Source organism: Rattus rattus, chromosome 1 (assembly GCF_011064425.1).
Source record: "Rattus rattus isolate New Zealand chromosome 1, Rrattus_CSIRO_v1, whole genome shotgun sequence".
Classification (NCBI taxonomy): domain Eukaryota; kingdom Metazoa; phylum Chordata; class Mammalia; order Rodentia; family Muridae; genus Rattus; species Rattus rattus.
The window spans coordinates 125,511,569-125,528,145 of NC_046154.1; the positions used below are offsets into that span (position 1 = coordinate 125,511,569).

Genomic DNA, 16,577 nt, shown 5'->3' on the forward strand with positions numbered 1-16,577 from the left:
GTCTTTCAGGAAGTATTACTTGAATCACTTGTTGAAGCTATTGTGAAGAATAATGGGTAAAACAATAAATTAACAAATATTACAAGGAATAAATGAGCTCTTTGTCACTGAGAATTTTAAAATAGTCAACTTAGAAAACTGTCTCTATTGGGTACCTAGCAAATACTATACTTCTAAATCTTCCTATCCAGTACATTGCAAAACATAATTTGTAGTATTTTCCACTTGCATGACATCCAATGTGAAACTGCTAACATGATACCACTTTGCAGAGATGTGATAAGCAGACTGTCACAAACAACACAAAGCAGCCATCAGCCACTGCCACTCCATACAGCAACTTTAAAGGCGAAAGTGTTTTGATTTTTGATCATATTTTGTCTCTTGCTTCAAAACGTGTTCTTAAAACCATGACCTTGGATATAACATGGTATGAGAACCCTCAGAAGATGTTTGAAAGGATATATTCAAAGAAAAGTTCATGAAGACCAATATCCCAATAATGGTTGTTGACATCTGTGTAGCTTTTCAGGTTTCACTGGACTCAAAGAACAATGGCAGAAGGAATTTCAAGAGCATTACTTACTCAATTGTGTTTCTGTCCACTTTTCCTGTCATGTTAATGCCATAGAACTGCTGCATGGCAGCTAAGGCTGACTGCATGGTCTCCACAGAGCGCAGCACAGACATTCTGGGGTCAGTCGGTGGAAGGTAGCCGTATTTCTGTAACCAAACCTGGAATCATAAATACAGCTCCTTTAGATCAACTTTGCAATTAAACATTAATGTTCTGGAAATTAATTTATACTCATAGCATGAATTTATTTTATTTCTTTGTACCATATACTCTGACTTTTATTTATAATTTCAGTAGTGGTTATCATTATTTACACCATATTTATAAATGTGAATTAGTAAAAAGTGTGATTAATGACGACATAGAAGTTGATTATACATCATTTGTGTGCTTAATATAACATAAATATTCAAGTAGGATTCCACATGTTCTCCAGGATCCCAGCTACAAAAATCATACTTTCCAGTAATCTATGAAGACACCAGTGCTGGAAAGTGTAAGAATTGTGCACAACATCAATCTATAGAGCTTTTCATCTGGCAGTTAGGCAGTGGCTCAACTGGGATGGAGACTGTTACAGAGGAGTCATGATGTACATTTTGTATATAGTACTTATAGCATAGTATAGTATTCATGTAAACATAGTATAGTATTCATATAAACAATTTACCCAACTGTAACTGGATATTCTCAGGAGTGTGTAACATTTTCATATGAAATATAATTGTTGCTGTAAAAACATTAAAAAAAAAAAGTATTGTCGTCTTTTATCCTGCTTGATCCAGCACCTCAGTGCCGCAAGACATGTGCTAGAGATCTTGGCAGAAACACATCCCAACTCTGTGGCGGCCCAGTGCCTACTGCTGCCACACTCTTTCCTACACTCAAACCGTCACATAAAAGAAAACACAACACAATAATCTTTGACCCACTGATAAGATATAATTGCCCACCTAAACATACAAAGCCTGGTGCCATCCAGTCCTTAAGAACATTAATTAACAACCTGTGAATACACAGAGCAGAATCTTAACATCAGCCTCCATTATCCTGCCATGGCTCCCCCCCCTTCCTTTCTTGGCTCCTCCTCTTCCTTCAAACTTCTCTCCCGCCCATCCTTCCTTATCCTCCAATGACAGGCCTCCTTCTCTCCTGTACCTGCCCCTCACCTGTATTTTACAAATTCAATGGGGAGAAGTTTCTGGTGAAGTCACCTGATTCCTGAGCACATGACTAGGCAGCTGTCCTTGGTGCAGTGGCATTAGCGTCAAAATACAGATAACTCCAGGGCAAACCACAACATATAATCATTACTTAAGGTAATTCATAAAACGAAGCAGATATATAATATTCAATTGTCTTATTATTTTTGTGTTTAGTTCTTGATTTAAAGGTCTCATGGTTCTAATCGTCTCCCTAATGAAATGACTTAGAAAGACAGTGATAGAAGGCATTAGCCTGGATCAAATTTCTTCATCTTGGTTTGTGCAACAATTAAGAACCATTTGAAGTCACAGAAAACAGAAAAAAAAAAAAAAGCCCCTCAGGGCATCTGTGAAAAGTAAGTGTTCACCTCCCCCCCACACAAACAAATACACACGCGTACGCATGCACGCACGCTGCAGCCACCATCTACAAGCACTTTCACACTTCCCGCAGCCTCATTCATTCATTCCTTGTGTCCATCTGGATACAAACATTCTGCGGTTTTTTGTTTTGTTTGGTTTTGTTTTGTTTTGTTTTTTGTAATCTCAGTCCTCCCAGAGGTTGCAAGTTTTCTTTACCATAAGTGAACTACTTGGCAAATTGCTCCGTCTTATATAATCGCATAAGTACTTAAAGGCATTCAGCTGTGAATGTTTGTCCCCCTAACTCGGTCTAGTTACACTGGAAGTGATGCCATGGAAAGGCAATGATTCCTGTAACGACTGCCATTGTGTCTGCTAAAAACAAAGCCCAGGACATTCACATTCCAAATGAAGAGAACTGGCAAGTATGGAAATTTAACTTCGTAAAAGGTATACTAAATATGCCAGACTTAAAATGTGAAAATCAAATTTTATGTGGACTCCCCAAAATTGACATTCGTAAAACTACAGTGACCATCGTCAGCTTGATAAAAGCTATTGAAAGATGAGTGCCGCATTGCTGTCAAGGAGGTGACTGGGGAAAGTCAGTATCCGTGAGCTGCCTCCTAAATGACAAAAGTGTGTCACGAAGCTCCTCACCTAATCTGTATGAACAGGCTGCAGGGAGAACAATCCTATCACCTATTTGGTAGTGGTGCAAGCCGAGAAAGTTTCAGTATTTTCTGAATGGAGTAGGCAGCCAATAAAATTACCTACTATGAAATTCAATGTTTTCATTCAATAGCTCAAAAATAAGCCCTTGATAATATACATGGGCAAAATTTTAAGTTCAGTAGTTTTTCCGTAGTACAGCATGCGTGTCTTATGTGCTACATGCTAGGAAGCAGATTGTTGCTAGGTTACTCCTGGTGCTAAGCTACTGGCAATTAGATTTATAACAACAGCAAAGAGAAGGTCATTAATATAAAAGCCTATGATTTGTATAGAAATAGAAAAAATATTAAAAATAAATATAAAGTATGTAATAAAAATATCTATAAAATGCACATTTGACTTATGCCTTAGCCTTCTAAAAGAAGTGAAATTTTACATTATTTCAAATAATGTAAAAATGAAAATTTATTTTCCTCCAATTTTTCTCTTACATTTTGCTGTTTGGCATGAAGTGCTGCTTTGCCCATTGAGTGACAAGTGAGTAGTTCTTTTTAATTATAAACATTTAAAGTTTACTGTGAGTGATGTCACTATTATGCTTTGTCAACTGAGTAGGAAATGAAATTACAAAAAATGTTTTTAAAACATCGACTCACAGATATTTGAAGATCTAACTTATATCTTATTCTTAATAATATCCATGTCTAATAGAATAGTATCTGCTCTTATACCTTTTGCACTAATCTTACATGTTTGTCTATAGATTAGTACACACACACACACACACACACACTCACACACACACACACACACAGAGTACACATTACATTTAACAGACTGTAACACAGACATCTGTCTTCATATGGTACTACTAGCAGTACACTCCTCTTTTTAATTTAGAGTTAATCTCCTACCAGTCCTATATTACCAAGAACACCAAATTGTCTCCTGAGATACATTTTGTGCCTTTGAATCTTTTCAGTGCACATTCAGGGCCCTAATGCACATTATGGGAACTTAGGGAATATGTTCAAGTGTGCACTTGAGGCCAACACGGGGCTGAAGTCAGAGTATATAAAGCTCGCAGTAAAATCTGTGTTCAGTAAGGCATATAATTTATGCCTCTTACTATTAAAATTGTGTCTGTTCAAGTTTACATTTGCCTTAAAATAGGATAAGAGTGAAACCTAGAAGGATTTTAAAGAGCCTTTGGAAGAATCACAAATGTTGGAAATTACCCATATCTTAAAACAACTGGAATGTAAAATATTTGCAAAACTGGGCTTTGGTGACAGCTACTGTTATGTTTCATTCATTTTATTTTACTGCTGTCAGTAGATAAAGTCAATTTCCGAGCATCGAAAATATTAAAAGTAGAAAGGTTGTTCAAGGAAAATTGACCTGCCTACTCCCAGTAATTCTAGTCATTGCCACTAGAACAACCATAGAATTGAAGAGAATCTATGTGACATCACCTTCAGTATATTAAATGTGTCATATTTTATCCATGTTTATTCCACCTTTCAGATACAGCATATTTTATACAATTAGTGGTTTATCTTATAGGAGGCACAACTAGAACAACGATTCTCTCTGATGAATGGGATCTATCAAAAAATTCTTCTGCCCCTCTCTCCCTTCTTCCTTCCTCTTTCCCTCTCACATGGCTCAGATGATGAGAACTCTAGACTCTCCCAGATGTTCCTGCCTCTGGCTATGTTCTCCCCTTTATCCACAATAAACTTTCTCCTTCACCATGCCTAGGAGCAGTCATATTCTTCCTTTCCTTTTTAATTCTTTTTCTTAATTCACTTATTGCTTAGTGTAGCAATATACTCTTATGAAATATGATTTCCTTTATTGTTGAAAGATAATGAATCTCTCAATGCCTCTGTGAAAAGCAAGACATGGCAAATTGCTGATGCCAGAATAATTAAAAACATTTCTTCTGATAGGTTATAATAATAAGTAATCAAATAGTGACAGTCCTGAATATTTGTAAGTTGCTCACACCTTCTTAATTATAAAGTAAAATGTGTATATAGGTTTACGAATTTTTGAATTTATTAGTGTTAAGAGCAATATGCTTAAGGAATTGGAAAAATCCTCAGAGGGTACATAAAAAGGAGTGGGTTTAAGATTTTGCTAGCATCCAAGACCAATTTGAGGATGACCTCATACTCCCACTTATGTTAAATAATAATAATTTCTATTCAGCATTCACCATCGCACATGCATTCTCCTCTTTTATTTCCTATAATCCAAATTACAGTACTACCCCATAAATGGGAAGGCCACTGTTGATAAACATACTTTATAGAGGTTTTAAGTAAAACTCTATTTCTATATAAATATTTTTACTATTTTGAAAATTTATTTGTAAACATATCTGAGTTGACACCAAACATCATCATACTAGTATAGATATTGCAATGTTGAAGGTATATTCTAATATAACTGCTCTTCTAAAAACAAAACTGATTTTTATCAGACAAGCTCCCAAAGTAATTACCTTACCTTGTTTGAACAGTCCATATAGATGCACTAAGGAAAGGTCTCATATAAACTAAAATTAACATCTAGGCGATTAACTCTATAGTTTATGGTGTCATCAACAAAGTCACAGAAGCTGCAGAATGTTTCCCTGTGAAATTCCATTATTCATAAGGCATAAGCAATGGCAAATTTTAGTTTGTATTTTCTACCTTGAGAAGTGGCAATAAACATGAATTATAACTGACTAGTAATGAAAATATTAAAATGATGGATGTGACTTCATTCAGAATTGGTCAGGTTGAAAATTGGTAGAGTAAGTTAATCAGGCAGAAATAGGTCTTGTTTTTCCTTCATTCAAAAATATAAATGGTTTCCATAACACTATTCCACCATAAATGAATCATTAGATTTCATTTCAGATATAGAATTCAATTTTACTGATAATTTTACCATCTATATGTACATATGTATATATACACTGTGTGTGTGTGTGTGTGTGTGTGTGTGTGTGTGTGTGTGTGTGTGTGTGTGTGTGTGTACATACACATCTATACATCTTACATGATTGGAATAAAGGAAGAACTGGTTCTGGTTTGTTCTCAACTTGTCTCAAGCTATGAACACAGGTAAAAATTGAGAAACTATCCCATCTCCAACTGACCTGTATGTAAGTCTGAGGACATATTTTGTGTGACTGATTGATGCAGATGGGCACAGCAACTATAGGTTGGGCCACTCCTAAGCAGATGGTCCCAGGAGCTATAAGAAAGCACACTGAGCAAGAAGAGGAATTCAAGGTAGTAAGCAGTCGTACCTCACTGTCTATTTTTCAGTTTCTGCTTTCATGATTCTGCTTTGAGATATGACTTCCCTTCATAGACTGAAAACTGTCAGATGAATTCAGAAAAACAGCTTATTACTGTAAATTGTAATGAAACTCAAGGCTATATATTTTATATCAACTTGAAACTCTCTCCTCTATGATAGAACATAAAACTCAATACATTAATGTGAGAAGAGTTTTTCCTTTTTTACATAAGTGAGTTGTACTGTTTACTTGGCAGCCATGGGAGCAAAGCCCACCAATCACTAATGTCTGATCTCCAGGGACAAAGCTTTTAAACTCCCTTAATTGGGATCCCATCATCTGGTAGATATTGTTAGGGGAATTAACAGAGTTGTATTCCTATCTCTGAAATCTATTTATACTCCTTGATGACTGTTAGTGGGCATACTTCTATATTTACACACATACACACACACACACACACACACACACACACACACACACACACAAACATATTTGTCTCAAACTCAAACAAAACCACCATGACCAGAATGACCAGCATGACAAACATGAATCTGCAGCCATAACCCATGCTGACATTATTACACATTATATCGCAGTTGCTTCACAAATCCCAAGCAAGGAAATCCCCATGAGATTTTCTTTCTATAGACGAGGGAAGAGAAGTGCTAAACAATGTAGCATGTGAATTTTCTAGAAAGCATATGCAGAGTGTGAGTCATGTGCATGAGGATCTCCGTTTCCATTCATGTTCAGGAAGCACAGTCACTTTCACTAACACTAGAAAAATGATATAATTAATCCATCTCCTTCAGGACCCATAAAGTAACCACTCTCTACAAAATTTCCCATTCAATATAGGAACACTTTTTTTACACAGTCATGTATGGTTATATAAGCATCCTGTACAAGACAAAGTAAGAAAAAGCAACTTTTAAATCATAGGTTGATCTGCCCTCACTGTGACTAGTCTTTACAGATGCATTGTCTGGGTTTCAATAGCTGTGTAAGAAAGGGCATGAAAGTCCACAGTGTAGAGATATTGACATAAATGCCATGATCATTATGAGGGGAAGTGGGCAAGAGAGAGGAATGGGTTAGGCTGAGATTGTTAAAAGTACATAGAAAACATACAAAAAAATTTAACAATAAAAAACACTGTTTTATATAGTTAATTCAAGAAGGAAATGAAGCAGAAACTACAGACAAATACTGCTTACTGGTTTGTTCCTGACTCATGGGCATCTACTGGGCTTATGCAGTCCGGACCCACGTGCATAGGAACGGTAATGTCGATAGGGTATGACTCATTTACTTTGGGTCTGATCTATCTTGAGGGACAACTGAATAAGGTTGAAGGCCATTCTACAAAACGAAAACCATGTGTTGTTTAAGACCATTTAATCCTCCACAGGCATGACCACAGACCAACTAGATTAGGGAACCCTCTAACTGAGATTCCTTCAGACAGTTCTGGGCTGTGTCAAGTTGATAGAAAAGTTTACCTAAGAATGCCAGGGTATGTGGGTTTGAGGACTAAACTATTTCAATAGTAGTGTAGTAGCAGTAAAGTGTAGCGTAACCTCGCCTTCCTCCACAAAAAAAAAAAATGTAACTCACAGCAAGGTCTTTATTCTATTTGAGCTAGCTTGGGACCTGCCAATGTACTGTCCTCATATAGGATGATTTTGGTGGTCGGGGAGCCCTGAATATCAATCAGTGCAAGGCTTTATAGTAAGCAGCAAGCAGGGGGTGGTTAAGTGTGTAAGCATCTAATTGGAAAGCTACTGTGACCTTTAACATAATTGTCTGCTGTTGTGAGTCACATCATAAACTTAATTTCTGTTCCCCTCTGTTTTGGTGGTCTTTAGGCAGGGGGTGGGTTTGTAACCTGGGAGTGTAGGTTGGTTGAAGAAATAATCTGGAGATGCTGTTCTTGTTCAGGGTATAACCTGGAGACTCAGGTCTTGTTGAGGATTAGGCTAGAGACTGGAAATAGGCTCACGTTATGTTGGGGTCAACTTGGAAACTAATATTAGGTACCCTCCTGTTAGTTTACCTAAGTTTAAACTTAGGTCAAGTCCTCTAAAATGGCGTCTGAACTTAAGATTTGGTTTCTCAGTATAAATTCCATATGGATGGTGGTTAAACAAAACCTGTTGCCAGTAATCTTTAAAAAAAATCACACTTGTTCTGGCTAGGCTCTGTGGAACAACATTACTCACCTACCTTCTAGTCAGACCCTATGTCTAGCTCACACTTTCATGAGATCCTGGCTATGCTCTGAGAGCAGCCTCCACCTGCATTTCTGAGAGTGCTGCCCATTCCTGTTCCTCTTTACATGATGCTGGACAGCCTTCTCGTCCAGCTCCCTTTATCCCCATGGAAGGAAAACTCTAGAGACTTTTACATTTTAAAACTGATCAGATATCTCAAAGGCTGGGTGAAGAATATCCGACCCCATCCTTCCTAGCCTCCACAATCATCTGCACAGACTACAAACTATCAGTACCCCTGGAGACGTACATATCTGCAGCTTGCTATCTGCTCCACAGCCTGGTCCAACTCCCAGGCCTCTCTCTCACATTCCCTTCCTATCCAACCCAGAAGTCCCACCTTATCCTTCCCCTAGCAATTAGCTTCTGCCATTTTTATTGACCCAATTCAGAGGCAATTAGGGAACTAGATTTTGATGGTTGTTTTAGTTACGGTTTTATTGCTATAAACAGATACTATGACCAAGACAAGTCATTTAATTGGGGCTGGCTTACTGGTTCAGATATTCAGCTCATTATCCGCAAGTTGAGAACATGACAGCATCTAGGCAAGCATGATACAGGAGGAGCTGAGAGTTCTATATCTTCATCTGAAAGCTGCTAGTAGAATACTGGCTCTAAGGCAGCTAGGATGAGTGTCTTAAAGTTTACAACTACAGTGACACACCTATTCCAACAGGGCCACAGTTTTAAATAATACCACTCCCTGGGCTGGAAATCTCATGGTAAAGAAAGTTTCATAACAAATGACACCATCCATTACCACGCATTGTTCCTATTAAATCGAATCAGACACTCCAATATTTTGAAGATGTCTTTTGTGTTTCTTCAAATTGTTACCATGTTTTCTTGTTTCAAAACTAACATAAATTGGTTATTGTCTTAAAAAATGCACATAACTCAAGTTTTACCAGATTAATGGTTTTCAACATTACATTTCACTGTCATAGCAGCCTACTCCAACATTCATCCCTGTTTTTCATTACCCCAAACCGATTCACTGCACTTATTAGACTATCATTTCTCCTTATCTCTGTTTCTAGCTATTTCTCTTCTGCTCTTTGTAAATGTGATGATTCCCTGCACCTCATATAAATGGCATCATGCAATCAATACTCCTGCAACCAACTTATTCGTGTACAACTATATTTTAAAGGTTTATCTATAGGGCAGCATATAGCCACTTAACACTAAATATGCCCAATGCATGGCTATTTTACAATTTTCTTATTCAGTGATTCATTAATGCATGTTATGAACTAAATGACTGTCTGTATCCCTGTAATTTGTAAATCTTGAAATCCTACTCCAATGAGATTGTATCATTGGAGCAGTTGGGTGAGTAGCATAATGAATAACAATGAAGATGGTTCTATGGTCCTTCTTTCTACTCTCTGAGCACCTACGCAAGGTTAGGAAGAAGAACCTTCATCTTCAAATCCAAATATTTCTGTCCCCAGAACTATCTGCAATACCATTTGTTAACAACCCACAATATAGTAGTTTCATATAATAGCTGAGTTAACTAAGGCATTGTCTATTCTAGTTCACTTTGGTATACAAAGTATAGGAATATATTAAATTCTTGCCAACTCTCATTTCTACTTAATCTTTTTTGGAACTGTGGATGTTTTAGTGGATATGACACATAACTATATTAGAATGTATCAGCAGTTTCTCAACTTAATCTTAAAGGTAACTATTACGGTACATGGTGAGTGAGAGTCACTATAAAATTCTCAGCCTCTTCATATGGAGCCTTCTATTGATATTCCAAGTACAGATTCCTTTTATAGTTATTTCCGAAACAAGTTAAATCCCCCCCTGCCTTGGGCATTTCATTTACTTTTCTACATAAAAGATACAAAACTTTCTTTCTCATCCTTTAAAATAAAATTTAATTAGAGCACTTCAAAGAAGATTTTGTTGGCTGCTGACATTATGTGGCATGTTTAATGCTGTAATGTTCTAATTGTGCCCTTGATGACATGGTTATTTTTAATATGCGAATTTTTTCATTATATGATTTATTGATAATGCTAATCTCAACATTGATAGAATATGTTGGAATTCTGAGCTTGGCATGTGGAATTATTTACACAAACCTACATTCAAACATCTAGGCACCTCAAAAGAGGTTTATAACACATAGGCAAATATATATTGACATACATTCAGCACTGGGTTATAACAAAAATACATAAAATCATGACTATCCAATAAAATATAATATTAAATTACATTAGGATTTCAGCATAAAATGTGCTTTAGTATTTGTAAATTACTTATGACAATTTTTGAAATTCTGTGTGAATGATATGCTCAGCACTAACATTCATTAAGCTGTAATTTGCATATATATACATACATATGTATATATACATATATAATTAACACCATAAATCTGATAGTTTGTTATTACATATTCATCTTATACATGAACAAATAAGATAGGAAAGGGTAATCAACATGAACAGGCCCACAGAGCAAGTAGATTTTAAAGGAGTATAAAATGTCTGACTGAAATTAGTCTACCCTAGGAAAACAGTAAGTCTTTGGAAAAACCTCACCTTTGTCATCAAATTTTCTATTATATCTGCTAAGGCCTTTTTAGGTCAAAATTTTATGTCTTAGTTTTTCTTGTCTGAAATTCATAAGTGACAAGAGGACCATTTTGATAAACAAACAAAATAAAAATAAAAAGCAACAATTAAAACAAAACAAAATGCATGGCAATGGTTACCTGGATGCTTAGCCAGCAACATATTCTAACAATAAGCATTTAACAAGATAGAGATATGTCCTCAAAGCGTGAATATGTCTGTTCTCTAAAGCACTTGACTGTCCTTCACAAAAGTATGCTATTCTGAAGACACCAGAGAAATGTGCTGTGTCTAACTGTCCAATGGTCAATAAAAAATACTAAGGGTAATGCCCTTCATTATACATTGTTGCAATGCAACACTAAATTTTAAAGATAGTTTTGACATAAAGGAAGAGAATAATCATGACCAATTCTCCTGATGTGACTTCCAGACTAGCGTATTCTGTGTGACCTTGGGAAGCCTATGTACCAGCCTTTGGGAAACTCAAGCATAGATCATTATGATCTCAGTGAGCACTGGTGATATTACAAGCCTATGCACATTACAAACAAAATGTCACTGTATGTATTTCTGTAAATTATTGCATTGCAATAGATAGGAGAAATAGCTTGAAATAATTCTGTATCTTTTAAAAAACTGAAAAAAAAATAAGTACATGGGATTAAGACCAGAAGAAGAAGAAGAAGAAGAAGAAGAAGAAGAAGGAGGAGGAGGAGGAGGAGGAGGAGGAGGAGGAGGAGGAGGAGGAGGAGGAGGAGGAGGAGGAGGAGGAGGAGGAGGAGGAGGAGGAGGAGGAGGAGGAGGAGAAGAAGAAGAAGAAGAAGAAGAAGAAGAAGAAGAAGAAGAAGAAGAAGAAGAAGAAGAAGAAGAAGAAGAAGAAGAAGAAGAAGCAGCAGCAGCAGCAGCTACGTGGTTTACCCTTGTACAAATTTTATGAGTCAGAATGACACAAAAGGAGAGTTCCTTACTCATTTGATGGTTTGATGCTCAGAGGTGCATTAGAAAAATACCATTCACCCTGGTCTGAGGGAAATGGATGGCAAACTATACAAAGGTAGGGTGTTGAGGATTGGTTCCAATGTTTTTGTCTTAATTTGACCACCAGAACCATACAGAAATCTGTGAATTCAGATACTAAAGATAGCCTGCTCCCAGTTGCTTCCAATTGGGAAATAAAGTTACATTGGCCAATGGTTGGGCAGAATGAAAGAGGCTGGGCTTTTAGATTGTGTGGGCCAGGAACCAGGAGAGGGAAAGAATCACCATGACTCAGAAGCAGAGGAATTAGTGATAAGAGCTACAGGAAAGAAAGAAAGGCACATTGTAAGACCTGATTGGGTCTGGGGTAGCAGAGATGGAATGTTGATTTAGCATCTTGACTCAGCAAAGTTGGATGGAAGAATGTATGCTAGCCACAGGGAGGATTAGAAATGCCCAGCTATTGAGCTAGTCAAAGGCTATCAAAATTAGCTGGTGTGTGTGTGTGTGTGTGTGTGTGTGTGTGTGTGTGTGTGTGTGTGTGTGTGTGCGTGTGCGTGCGATTCTTGTATCCAGAGAGCTCTTGGCTGGGTACAGCATGTGACCTACCAGAGCCAAAGTGGTTTAACTAATTCACCACTACCATGGTGAAAAAGAAAATCCTATTCCGATGATAGTTGAAGAAGTGTTAGTTCAATTCATGAATCATTTTATAGGTAGTTAGAGTAACAGTGTAAGCAACAAAATCATCACTGTGTTTATCCTAATTACATATTTGAGGCATAGAGTTTAGGGGACTAAGTAAATAGCAAGGTATATTGATATTAACTTCACAGCACAACCTTCAGAAACAATGGAACATACAGCTTAAACAAGTGCTCTAAATGCAAAATAGCAGGGCACCCACCCTACATAGGGCAGGTGTTTTGTCAGTGAGTGTAGTCAGAGAAGGACTGTTAAAAGCAACTGAAAACGTATGTCAAATGTTAATATATAAGAAGTTTGAACAGTCGCCAATCTTCACATTTTCCAACTGACCTCTTACATTAAGCAGTCTTTTCCTGACACTTTATTATTGTGATATTTTTCTAAGTGCCTAATTAGCTGACCTGGCTCTGGATTCTTTCAACCTTGATCTATTCTTAGTCTAGAAATAGAAAGTTTCCTAAAAGATTTTGTACTTTACTTAATATACCTGTTATTTGCATCATGATTACTGTCATCACTTATTAAAGTTGCTTAAAATACTTTATTCCTAAATGTAATAGACTCAAAAACTTCTACATGCCAAAATTTGCAAACTAACTTTTTTTTCTAAAAATTAAATTAACTAGAGAGTCTCTGGGCTGTCTCTGGACCACCTGTTTTCATTCTGGCTCACCCTGTCATTGCCTTACATGTACTAACATGCCTTGGCTGACATATCCTATTCTCCCTGAGGTCTTCTTATGTCTGTAATTTCTTCCCTAGTCTCTCATAGCTCTTAGTATGTGGGTAGGTCTCAAAGTGCTTAACGAAGTTATAAGAGGTATAGATACTGGTATTTATGAATAGAGCACAAATTAATGGTGTTAAGGACAATACTCACTCAGTGATAATTGGATAGAAAACAATAATTGGATAAAGATAATGATCTTTATAACATAACACAGCCCAGAAAATCTCAACAATAGTGGTATGAAACATAAATCAGCATTTATATTGCTAGTACAATTGGCAAGTTTCGGTAATATATGTTAAGTTTCTAGACAAAATATCCATAGTTTCTATATTAAGATTTCAAACAGACAAATCATTTCTCTGCTACCACGTCATCTGAGAAGGTCATGCAGAAATATTTGGGAGTGTATCTTTTCATGTATAAGTCCTTCCTATTCCTCAACAGCCAATGAAAATGGACCAATATGAAAAGACACACATAAAACATTGTTGGTTGAATACATGTGCAAAAACTATTTATTATGTATTTGATGGTACATAAAAAGTCTGTATGTTACTTGAGGAATTATTAAGTTCAGCTAACAAAAGGAAGTAGAGTTAAAGGGTAACAGAAATTCACTCTTTAGTATTAACTTTTATAGGCTTAAGACTTTGTTTACATTTGTTACATTTAATAAGAATATGCCAGGATGTATAAACATATGTCAGGCACAATCCTGATTTTTGGCTCACTGCAATGAAAAGGACCATGTCCTCAGTTGTACATTTAATCAAACATAGTACATCTCCCTGTGGGTCAAAGAGTACATAATAAATGAACGCAGTCAATATTTTCACCATAAAGTCAATATGATGGAGGATGCTTGAATGAGTGAGATGCTTCTGATGAGAAGTTTAGTCTTCTCAACTCTGAGTTCTGTGTGATAAGCTGGTGATAAATTCAATGATTAAATATTGTGCTTTTGTTTTTGAATGTCTTAGAAGCATTGCTGAAATTTTGTTCATGGAATTATGACTAGAAAGTTGGCTTAAAGTCAATATTTTATACAAATAGGATTTTCACAGAGATGTCAAAGACAGCTTAAAACAATGTGCTCTACAACCTACAGGACTGTTTATGTACTGATTAATCATGATGAGCTCTGTATTTTTATAGCAATGTCATCAGAGGGTAAGCCTCTCTACATGCACACTTAGGTGAAGCTCATTAGTGATTAATTTAATATGACATATTTACTTAATAAATAAAGCAAACTAAAATTTGAAATGGCTCATCTTTGTGATCTAAATATGTTGAGAATTAGAGAAAGTTCTCTTACTGTAATTTCAGGTGAACTCCCTCTCTAGGGCTCCAGAAATGTTTCTCATATTTTCCATCCACTATTTCCATCTACTTTGTGTCTCCATAGATACCTCACAGCAGCCAGAGTAGAAACTGAATTTCACTTCAATATTTTCTGGCTCTCAGTGAAGACAAATATCATCAGTATTAGTATAGTCATGTGAGAAAATCAAACTACCCCACTGCCCCAAATCAAAGCATAGAGGTATTAGAAATGTAGACTTTCCTCTTATTCTCATTCAAAAGTCAACACTTACAGCAGGCCAGATGATTGTTTCTCTAGACTCACCCTTTCCTTAGCATTAGAATAGGACCTACAGATTCCTTAACTTTTGAGAAACACTTTCTCGTGACTCATAACTTACTTTAAATAATGAATTTTAAAATGAATAAATAGAGTTAAACTCTGTACTTTGATGTTTAAGAATATTCTATACATTGTGAAATGGATAAGTCAATTTTATGAGTGTATATTTCTTTTTTTTTTTTTTTGTTTTTCAATATCAATTTTTTTTTTTTTTTTTTTTTTTTTTTTTTTTTTTTTTATTAACTTGAATATTTCTTATATACATTTCGAGTGTTATTCCCTTTCCCGTTTCCGGGCAAACATCCCCCTCCCCCCTCCCCTTCCTTATGGGTGTTCCCCTCCCGACCCTCCCCCCATTGCCGCCCCCCCCCACAACAGTCTAGTTCACTGGGGGTTCAGTATTAGCAGGACCCAGGGCTTCCCCTTCCACTGGTGCTCTTACTAGGATATTCATTGCTACCTATGAGGTCAGAGTCCAGGGTCAGTCCATGTATAGTCTTTAGGTAGTGGCTTAGTCCCTGGAAGCTCTGGTGGCTTGGCATTGTTGTACATATAGGGTCTCGAGCCCCTTCAAGCTCTTCCAGTTCTTTCTCTGATTCCTTCAACGGGGGTCCTATTCTCAGTTCAGAGGTTTGCTGCTGACATTCGCCTCTGTATTTGCTGTATTCTGGCTGTGTCTCTCAAGAGCGATCTACACTTCTGCACTTCTTTGCTTCATCCATCTTGTCTAATTGGGTGGCTGTATATATATGGGCCACATGTGGGGCAGGCTCTGAATGGATGTTCCTTCAGTCTCTGTTTTAATCTTTTGCCTCTTCCCCCTGCCAAGGGTATTCTTGTTCCCTTTTAAAGAAGGAGTGAAGCATTCACATTTTGATCATCCGCTTGAGTTTCATTTGTTCTAGGCATCTAGGGTAATTCAGGCATTTGGGCTAATAGCCACTTATCAATGAGTGCATACCATGTATGTCTTTCTGTGATTGGGTTAGCTCACCAGGATGATATTTTCCAGTTCCAACCATTTGCCTACAAATTTCATAAACTCGTTGTTTTTGATAGCTGAGTAATATTCCATTGTGTAGATATACCACATTTTCTGTATCCATTCCTCTGTTGAAGGGCATCTGGGTTCTTTCCAGCTTCTGGCTATTATAAATAAGGCTGCGATGAACATAGTGGAGCACGTGTCTTTTTTATATGTTGGGGCATCTTTTGGGTATATGCCCAAGAGAGGGATAGCTGGATCCTCAGGCAGTTTAATGTCCAATTTTCTGAGGAACCTCCAGACTGATTTCCAGAATGGTTGTACCAGTCTGCAATCCCACCAACAATGGAGGAGTGTTCCTCTTTCTCCACATCCTCTCCAGCATTTGATGTCACCTGAGTTTTTGATCTTAGCCATTCTCACTGGTGTGAGGTGAAATCTCAGGGTTGTTTTGATTTGCATTTCCCTGATGACTAAAGATGTTGAACATTTTTTTAGGTGTTTCTCAGCCATTCGGCA

The 16,577-nt window shown here is 36.9% G+C and overlaps 1 protein-coding gene across 1 annotated transcript in view; it reads right to left on the bottom strand.

Annotated features, from left to right (window-relative positions):
* Positions 1-16,577, bottom strand: part of Mmp16 (matrix metallopeptidase 16) — a 241,821-nt gene that overhangs the window by 126,487 nt on the left and 98,757 nt on the right. Inside the window, exon 2 of the mRNA XM_032905461.1 lies at positions 587-735. Coding sequence (XP_032761352.1) covers positions 587-735 — 149 coding nt within the window. The remainder of the gene's footprint in view (positions 1-586; positions 736-16,577) is intronic.